Source organism: Canis aureus, chromosome 21, assembly GCF_053574225.1.
Source record: "Canis aureus isolate CA01 chromosome 21, VMU_Caureus_v.1.0, whole genome shotgun sequence".
In the NCBI taxonomy this organism is placed as follows: Eukaryota; Metazoa; Chordata; class Mammalia; order Carnivora; family Canidae; genus Canis; species Canis aureus.
In genome coordinates this window covers 18060571-18071362 of record NC_135631.1, presented here as the reverse complement: position 1 = coordinate 18071362, position 10792 = coordinate 18060571, and the positions used below count along the sequence as shown (strand labels likewise).

Sequence of the window (10792 nt, the reverse complement as noted above, 5' to 3'; positions counted from 1 at the left end):
TCATTCTGGACAAGCTATCTTAATCAACTTATTTAATTTTTTCTATCTCATTTTACAAATTTATAACATTTTAGAAATGAGAAGATGCTCCATACTTCAGAGTCCACAGTTTATAAACCTATATGTAATTTTTGCACTAACTTTTGTGGTCAAGCTAACATTTTATCTGGAGAATCTTGAAATACAAGCTATTGCTCTGATAAATAACACATACTGTATATACACTTTTCAATGTAAGTTTCTTTATCACTCATTTCTTTCTTCTCATTAGCCACAGAGCATCTGTGGTCCTCAACATTGATGGGTAACAGGACAGAAGTGACACAGTTCATCCTGCTGGGACTAACCAATGACCCAGAACTGCAGGTTCCTCTCTTCATAATGTTCACCTTCATCTACCTCATCACTCTGGTTGGGAATTTGGGGATTACCGTGCTGATTCTCTTGGACTCCCGTCTCCACACTCCCATGTACTTTTTCCTCAGTAACCTGTCTCTGGCAGACTTTGGTTACTCTACAGCTGTCACACCCACAGTCATGGCTGGGTTACTTCTAGGAGACCAGGTCATCTCCTACAGTGCATGTGCTGCTCAGATGTTCATTTTTGCTGTCTTTGCCACTGTGGAAAATTATCTCTTGGCCTCAATGGCCTATGACCGCTACGCAGCAGTGTGCAAACCCCTCCATTACACCACCACCATGACGACAGGTGTGTGTGCTCGTCTGGCCATAGGCTGCTATATCTTTGGTTTCCTGAATGCTTCTATTTACATTGGAGACACATTTAGTCTCTCTTTCTGTATGAACAATGAAGTCCATCACTTTTTCTGTGATATCCCAGCAGTCATGGTTCTTTCTTGCTCTGATAGATATGTCAATGAGCTGATTCTTATTTATGTAGTGAGCTTCAACATCTTTTTTGCTCTCCTGGTTGTCTTAATTTCCTACATATTCATATTTATCACCATCCTGAATATGCACTCATCTGGTGGATATCAGAAGGCTATTGCCACCTGTGCTTCCCACCTCACTGCAGTGTCCATCTTCTATGGGACAGTCATCTTCATGTATACACAGCCCAGCTCCAGCCATTCCATGGACACAGACAAAATGGCATCCGTGTTCTACACTATGGTTATCCCCATGCTGAACCCTATGGTCTACAGCATGAGGAACAAGGAGGTCAAGAATGCTTTCAAGAAGATTGTTTTAGAGTCAAAATTGTCTTTAGGATTGTGATTTTAGCAATATCCACTAATCTACTTACATGAAAGCCAGAGTGAAATTAAGTTCCTGAAGTGATATTCTAACTTATTCAAATATCTCTCATACTGAAAAAAAAGCAAAGATTATGTGCAGAAATATAAACCTGAAAAAGAATGGCTAAGAAGTCTTGGGCTTAATTGTCAACAATTTTACTCAGTATATGCATTTATTCACTTATTTTGTGTGCATTTTTTTTCTACCACATCAATGCAGAAACACTTAAAATAGGGGCACAAATGAGACCGTGAACAGAGTGTATGCATGTGCCCATGAGGATACATACACACTGGAGTAGGCAAATTCCCAAAATTAAATGGAATGTTGCCAGTTTTTAATAATCATAATTTAAATATTTAATTTATGTATTAGAATAGAAATTTATGTCCCATATTTTCACCTCTTTAGTTGATCTACTCTAAGAGTCCTGACTTCAGAGTGAAAGTAATATACTATCAAATAAAAGGAACTAATTTGGGGGGCTCATTTTATTGGGAGATACATACATATAGTATCTTAAGTGAATTAATATTTCTGTCTTAATTGAGTCATTACATATAACTATCATGCCCATTTTACAATTTTCAAAAGGTAAAACACAGCCAGAGCATGAGAAAGATGGAAGAAGATTAAAAGCATTTTTCAATTTCTTTAGATATTTCTCCAATTCTCACACTACTAAAAGCTTCACTTTTCAGTCATGTAATGTACATTTTCCTTCTAGAAATGCACTGGAATGATTAATGCTGGTATTTCACGTTTCCTTTGTTGATTTAAATTATTTTCTGGAAACTCCCCATTCTTTTGCCATACTTCATTCATGTGATCTTCTTCCTATTTCTTCACAATCTGACAACTTTAAAGATGTTCCTGCAGGGCATTTGTACTTGCTTTTCCCTGTGTAGAATGTTCCCTTATACCATTAAGGTCATTGCTTAAATGTTACTCTATTACACAACATTTTCCAGACCACCTTCATAAACTAGTCCCCTTTTACTCACTATGTACACTGTTCTTTCACTCTGTGACATTCTTCATATCTTTATAAACCCTCATCTTTTGTATATTTTTTGTCTTCTTGTTTATGATTCATGTCTCCCAACTAGAATTTAAATTCTCTGAAAGCCTTGGCTTTATTTATTTTTTTTACAACACTATCTTCAGTACCTAACTGAGTGTTTGTTTCATGGTAGATTCTTAATATATGAATGAATAAAATAATTAAGCTTTGAGTCACACTGTAGTAATATGATGGATCATTAAACCATTGATGGCTATAATATGTCATCCACAACATAAACCTTTTAGATAGATGTATACTGCATTTCAAGAAGCAAAGCTGATTTTCTGCTTTACTGAAATATTTTTATCTACATTTTTCACTGAGTGCATGCACTCCAATGTTTGGATACAGGGATTTCTTGGATCTCCTAATCAATTGAATCATCTGAAATAATCTCATAGTTTTCACTTAGCACTGATGTCTCATTAAATGGCAAGTAGCATATCAAGTAAGTACTAGTTGGTAAATCATAAAAAGATGTTAAATATGAGATTATTTAAGGACTATTATCTAATTGTATTTGGAAATAACCTCATACATATGAAATATAATTAACTGAAATAATTCTGAGTATCTATGTAGAATATAAACATGGCAATATCTGTCAATAATAAAGATAATGCCCATTCAATATGCTAGTTGTTAGTATAATGCTATATACTATATATATATATATACTATATATATACTATATGCTAGTATAATGTGCAACTTTTGTGCTTTTAATTTTGATCCTCAGAGAGCTCTATACTATACAAAACCTATCTACACGAATGAGTACCCTCATCTAATTTGTTATCTCTAGATAATAGGAGGTTTTACTATTTCAGTACTTGTAAGATTGTGCTTTAATATGCTAATATTCTCATGCTACTACTTGAGGGCACTGTAGAATAACACAAGTATTCACTTCTGCTTTTATGGTGATGTTTCTCCTATTGCAAATATTTATAATTATTATATTAAATAATCATTTAATTTTAGAACTCTTTGAAAGTTACAGAAAATTTCCAAATGTTGCAGAATAGTCAATGTAACCCTGTGGCTGTCTGGAAAATGGCCTGCAAAGAAATCCATATCTTAATTCCTGGAACCTTCCAAGGTCAACTTATGTAGTTTAAAAGGACTATGCAGATGTTATTAACTTAAGAATTTTATCCCAGATTTTCTTTGTGTACCATAAATGAAATCCCATGTATACTTATGGTTTGATCACAGATAACATAAGAGTAGATAATGTGACCTTGGAAGTAGATTAAGTGATATGACCACACACCATGGATGACAGTGCCATCAGAAGATGAAAAAGGCAAAAAACGGATTTTGCCTTAGCGCCTATGGAGGGAGGATGGCTCTTCCAACACACTGACTTTTGTCCAGGGAAACCATTTTTGGAATTCTGGATTCTAGACTGAGAGAATGAATATATGTTGTTTAAGCTTCCAAGTTTATGGTTATGTGTTTTTTGCTACAACAATCATAGAAAATGATTACAACTCTCACCTAGAGTCCTCTAAAGAGTAATTTTATATTACCATGGGATATTTGTAAAACTAAGAAACCAAGATTGGTATATATTAATTTTACTCTTTGTGATGTGTAGTTTTTAAGTGTTTGCAACAAATGCAAAGTCATGTGTTTACCAGCACTGTACCATGGAGATATTTTATCATCCTAAAATTTCCCTTTCCATTTCTGTTATAGACAGCTAGTCCTTACTCCCTCATCTCTTGGAAATCACTGAGCCTTCCTCCATCCCTGTGTTATACGAATGGAATCTCAGGATGTGGAGCCTTGAAAAGGAGTAAATAAAAACTGTTTCTGTTCACAGATGACATGATTATCTATGTAGATATATAGAAGAATAGAAAAAAAAACTCCTGGGACTAATAAGTGATTATAGCATGGTTGTAAAATGCAAAGCTAATATACTAATTTTATCAATTTCCTATATAGGGATCTCTGGGTGGCGCAGCGGTTTAGCACCTGCCTTTGGCCCAGGGCGCGATCCTGGAGACCCGGGATCGAATCCCATGTCGGGCTCCCGGCGCATGGAGCCTGCTTCTCCCTCTGCCTGTGTCTCTGCCTCTCTCTCTCTCTCTCTCTCTGTGACTATCATAAATAAATTTTAAAAAATTTCCTATATATGTGCAATGAACAAGTGGAAGTTGAAATTAAAAACACAAACCCTTTCATATTAGCACTCCAAAATCAAATAGTTATAAATTTAACAAGATAACAACATTAAAAATGAAATAAAAAATACCAAACTCAGATGCTGATGAATGAAACCAAACAAGAATTGAATAAATGGAGAGACATTCCATTCTCATGGATTGGTAGACTCAATATTGTCAAGATGTCAGTCCTTTCCAACTTTATCTACAGATTCATTGATGTCTTAAAGTCTCAGCAAGTTATTTATGGATATTGACAAGCTGATTCTAAGGTTTATGTGGAGAGGTAAAAGATCCAGAATAGCTAACAATATTTAAAGAGAAGAACACAGTTGGAAGACTAACACCGCTCAACTTCAAAACTTAATTCTCCAAAGAGGACATGCAGATGGCCAACAGATACATGAAAAGATGCTCAACATCACTCATCATCAGGGAAATGCAAATCAAAACCACAATGAGACAGTGCCCCACATCTGTCAGAATGGCTAAAATAAAAAAGACAAGAAACCACAAGTATTAGTGAGGATGTGGAGAAAAAGGAACCTTTATGCACTGTTGATGGAAATCTAAACTGGTGCAATAACTGTGGAAAACAGTATGGAGGTTTGTTGCAGGCTATTCTGGCTTGAAAAGTTCTTTCTTGGCCAGCAAGGGAGCAAATGCAGAAATGATAACAAGAGAGGCTAATATCAGGAATGGACAAGAGCCCCAAGCAGTGCTTTTCCATTAGGTTTATTCACTCAGGTTTCATGAGAAAATCAGAAGTATGTGTTTGAGGCAAAGATTACAAGGCAATCATTAAAATATACTAAATTTAGGTAACAATAGGTGGCAGGCATTCATGTCATAGTGATTACAATCTGTGACAACAAAGCTAGTGAGACATGCATTCTAGACTGAAGTTAGGTTTTAAGTGTTTCTGCTTTGTTCCTGGCTAATCTTGGGTGCTTTTGCCCAGGGAGGTGTCTTTCCACTTTAGAGGCAGCTTTCTGCCTTATGCTCGTCTAACCCATTTGTGCAATCGCATGACCTTCCCAAAGCTATCTCCCATAGAGGCTCCTCAAAAATTAAAAATAAAATTACAGCATGATCCAATAATTCCACTACTGGGTATTCACTGAAAGAATATGAAAACAGTAATTCAAAAATATATATGGACTCCTATGTTTATTGCAGCATTGTTTACAAAAGCCAAATTATGGAAGCAGCCCAAGGGTCCATTGATAGATGAATGGATAAAGAAGAGGTTGTATACATATATAATATTACTCAGCCATAAAAAAGATAAAATCTTGCCATTTGCAACAACATGTTTGGATCTAGAGGGTATAAAATATATGTTACATAGAAAACAAAATAAATTCTCAGAAATAGAACTAAAATATACAATATAGGGAACATAGTGGTATTGTATAGTGTTGTGTGGTGACAGATGATAGCTACACTTGTGGTGAGTATAGCATAACATATAAAGTTGTTGACTCACTGTTATACACCTAAAACTAATTAACATTCTGTGTCAACTATACTTCACTAAAAAAGATATATTTTAAATATCAATAATCACAATGAATGTAAATTAATTAAACAAAACCACCCTTGATGTATGTAAAAGTCACCCCAATTTTTTAAAAGATTATTTATTTATTTATTTATTTGAGAGAGAGAGAGAGAGAGCATGAGTGGGTATAGGGGCAGAGAGAGGTGAAGCAGTCTCCCCACTGAGCAGGGAGAGTAAGGCTGTCTCTATCCCAGGACCCAGATATCATGACCTCAGCTGCAGTCAGATGTTTAACCGACTAAGCCTTCCAGGTGTCCCAAAAATCATCTTAATTTTTTAAATAGAGGAGAGGAAAGAAAAGAGAGCAAGACTGCAAATATAGGTATGTGCTACACAACATACCAAATTATGACCCTGCATACAGTTTGTTTCTTCCTTATATAAGTGGGGTGAGGAGATGGGTTTGCCCTCACAGGGATCTTTTCCAAGAGTTCCATGCCTGTACAATTTTCTCCATGTTCTTATTCATTAGGCCCTGAAATCCCAGCATGATTCTGCATTATATTATTTAAAAGGACCAGACGCTGAACAGAGCCCTTCTGGTCATCATGTATTGAACTGAAAGCTAATCTTGTTGGAGACACCAGCTTTTGCCCAAACTAGATCTTTTCAGTGAGTCTGCAATGACAAGCAGGGAAGACAACCTGAAACAAAAAATTAAATTGACTCACATTGAAAAGTTAAGCCCTCACTAAGGTTGTTTGTGCATCCACCCTCATTTGCTAGTTGCAGATACAATTCTGGAATGTCTGTGTGACAGACCATTTTATTATCTCTTTATCATAAACAAGGAAACTGAGATCAGCAGAAATCAAAAAATCCATGGTAGATGCACTACTTAGATGCAGGCTTCCTAGGAAGCCCCATGTTAATGATCCTTTCTCCGTGTCTTCATGTTTCAGGGAACTCGGAACATCTTGACCAGGACATGAGACAGAATTTCTCCTACATTATTTATAACATTCTTTTAGGGCTGAATTTCTGATTGCAGGCTCACAATTCAGCACTCTTTGCCTTCTTTTCAAGAGCAGGGTAAGCTTCTAGATTCAATCTTCCCTTGCAGTGAAAAATGTAATTGATGAAGAAGCAGTGGGGTGGCTCCATCTTCTGTGAGTTTGGGGGCTGGTATCTGGTTGTTCGAATACTATTTCTGCACATTGGCATAAGTACAGGAGTCAGGGCAAAACATTGGTAATCAGCAAAGTGCAGAGGAATATTTTTGAAATTCCATGCTGCTTTTCTTAAGAGGATAGGAAAAACCTGTGATAGATGGTATTCTGACTGAGTAGGTGGTGAATTCCTACTGTTTACTGAGTGTTGACTTGTCACTGAGGAATAGCTAACGAAATAGGGTGAAATGACACTTCATGGATTCCAGAAAGAGCAACAGGAAACCACCAAGATCATTACAGTTATTTCTCTATAGCTTACCCTTTCATCACTTGTTCATCTAGAAAATCTGCCAATGCAGTGATTAAAACTACAGACATTAAGATCAGTTAGGTATGGGTTAGTATGATAAAGAGATAATAAAATTTTCTGCCCCACAGACTTTCCAGAATTGTATCTACATCCCACAACTTAAATGGAAGCTCCTCATGATCAGTTGCTTAATCTGGCTATTTTACTGGAAATAAAGCTTTGAGTCTTGATATAAAAATTACTTTATTGAACATTAAAAAAATCCAAAAAATCCCAACGCATTATTGACAATGCAATAAATGTCAAGGGAAGAATTCTCCCTAACATCCGCTTAATAATGACCTCAACTTATGCAGTAAATTGGCAATCTTGAAAAATTCTCCTGCCCTAGCATTGAAAAATGCTGTGTTTGAAATTCTCCAAACTGTTTGCCTTCCCTGTGAAAGCCTAACAAAGACTGATAAACATATCTAAAGACTAATTAGAACATCTTTCCCACTTAACCTAAATACATCTTAAAACATTTGCCAACCATCCAATAACTCAGTATTTTTTTTAAAGATTTTATTTATTAATTTGAGAATGAGCAAACAAGAGGGTAAGAGAGAGCATGAGCAGGGCTGGGAGGAGCAGAGGGAGAAGCAGACTTCCCACTGAGCAGGGGAAGCCAAACTCAGGGCTGGATCCCAAGATCCTGGGATCATGACCTGAGCACAAGGCAGATGTTTAACCCACTGAGCCACCCAGGCACCTCTATTTTTTTGTTGTTGTTTTATTCAAGAAACTCACTCTTTTTTCTAATGTTCTTGAACACCTGCTAGAATGAAAGTGATGAAAAACATTTTTTTCTTGTGGCAACTTTATAAGTAAATCCTCTTTGTTAATATGGCATTAGACATACTTATTTCTTTTATATATTTCAAAAGAGGTTTAAAAAATAATGGATTAAAGAAACATTTAAAAGACAGGGTATTGAAACGCCAGGACACCTGCACCCCGATGTTTATCGCAGCAATGTCCACAATAGCCAAACTCTGGAAGGAGCCTCCATGTCCATTGAAAGATGAATGGATAAAGAAGAAGTGGCCTATGTATACAATGGAATATTCCTCGGCCATTAGAAATGACAAATACCCACCATTTGCTTCAACGTGGATGGAACTGGAGAGTATTATGCTGAGCGAAATAAGTCAATCGGAGAAGGACAAACATTATATGGTCTCATTCATTTGGGGAATATAAAAAATAGTGAAAGGGAATAAAGGGGAAAGGAGAAAAAATGAGTGGAAATATCAGAAAGGGAGACAGAACATGAAAGACTCCTAAGTCTGGGAAACGAACTAGGGGTGGTGGAAGGGGAGGTCGGCGGGGGGGGGGGTGGGGGTGACTGGGTGATGGGCACTGAGGTGGGCACTTGACGGGATGAGCACTGGGTGTTATTCTATATGTTGACAAATTGAACACCAATAATAAATAAATAAATAAATAAATAAATAAATAAATAAGACCTGGTACTAAGGAAACTAGTGGAAAATGGAGTTTTTCCAAAAAAGAAAAATCAGGGCTTCATAAAGAACCATATCCCATCAGTAAGGTTGAGGGGCTTTGGTAATGTCAAGTCTATAAGTTTCTAAATTGAAATCTGTGCCTCTTCCATTACTGTCTGTTCTGTATTAGAGCTCTTTTTCCCCCAATTATCTCTGCTCTAGTCCAACATTATTTATTGAGAATATGTGGAATGAGCAAAGTTTTATTTTTCTTTCTTTCTTTCTTTCTTTCTTTCTTTCTTTCTTTCTTTTCTTTTTTTCTTTCTTTCTTCTTTCTTTCAGTGCATAAGTTGCTAGGATAAGGAGCCATGCATGGACTAAGTGAAGAAGACCATTTAACTTCTACAGTAGCCTGGACATTGTACTTCCAAATTCATTACTTCGGATTTGGATTGTCTCTTTGGTGGAGATGGATAATAAATTTTCTGGAGACGCCTGGGTGGCTCAGTGGTTACGCATCTGCCTTCCGCTCAGGGTGTGATCCTGGGGTCCTGGGATCAAGGCCCACATCGGGGTCCCTGCATGGAGTCTGCTTCTCTCTCTGCCTATGTCTCTGCCTCTGTGTGTGTGTCTCGTGAATAAATAAATAAAATCTTTTTAAAATTTTTTAAAAATAAATTTCCTGTATGGGAGGAAGGTTAAGATGGATATTTGATGATCATGAGTGTTACAATGGAAAAGACTGAATAGTTATTTTCCAGACTATGTTTACTCCTGGAAAAACCCACAGACTCTATTTCTCTGCCTTTCATGTAGTTAGCTGTGACCATATGCTTGTGTTCTTATCCATAGTTGTGAGTACAGGTCATATAGGCCACTTCCACGTCTGCACCATGAAATTCCCCGTGATGTGCCATTCCTTCTTTTTCTTTGTCACCAGCTGAGGAGAGAGGGCAAATAGGAGATGACAAAACCACTAAATGGAAAGAACCTGGGTCAGCTGAATCTCCGAAGAAGCTCCCACAGAACAGCTAATGGAACAATATGCAAGCAAGAAAAATCTTTATGGCTGTACCTCTGCCATTTGGGAGTTTGCTTGTATGGCAGCTAGTATTATTTAGCCTAACAGATAGAAGGAGCTTTCTCATAAGACCATGTGGATGCTTTTGTGGGGCTGCGGAGGATATATACTGGAAAAACTATCAAATTTCTCTAACACAATTTGATTCTACACTGCTTTCTTTGTGAATCCTCATTCAGCCTCCATATCATAACCAAAGTGGCTATCACCAATTAAATTAGCACAGAGTTTGGAGAGAGAATAGGTTCAATGTGAATTCAATTCCAAGACAAACTTTGTGATATAGGGAAATTTATTTAAGTGTTCTGGGTTTCTAAAGGGGAACCTAATGCCTCTCTCATAGACTTATATTAAATGGGTACTGAATGAGCACAGCTCAGTGCCTGAAACAGAGTAGCTGTCAAAATATATTAGTATCCTTTCCCTTCTGTTCCCTTTCTTATCCTTCTTCATTCATCTAATTTGCCAAACTTCTCCAGGGAACTATTAAAGCAGCTATGAATTATATTGGCTTGTTTTTATAGGTTTAACTGTAATACTGAATTACAAGCTGTTGTGATAAAAAAATGTTATCTCATTTAGGTATGTATTCTTAGAATCTAGACTAATGTCTATTCCACAGAACTCAAGAGTATCTAATGAAATATGATCCCATGTAGGAACAAACTTACATGGAAAAAAACCCACAAATATTTATCTCTAACATCTTTCCCTTCATAATGATCAAAATATCAT

At 36.6% G+C, this 10792-nt stretch overlaps 1 protein-coding gene across 1 annotated transcript; it reads left to right on the top strand.

Moving 5' to 3' along the window:
• Window positions 1-300: 300 nt before the first annotated feature.
• LOC144293398 (olfactory receptor 5B3-like) lies at window positions 301-1239 on the top strand. The gene has a single exon (XM_077864487.1). The coding sequence runs from the start codon at window positions 301-303 to the stop codon at window positions 1237-1239; it is 939 nt and encodes a 312-aa protein (XP_077720613.1).
• Window positions 1240-10792: the final 9553 nt, after the last annotated feature.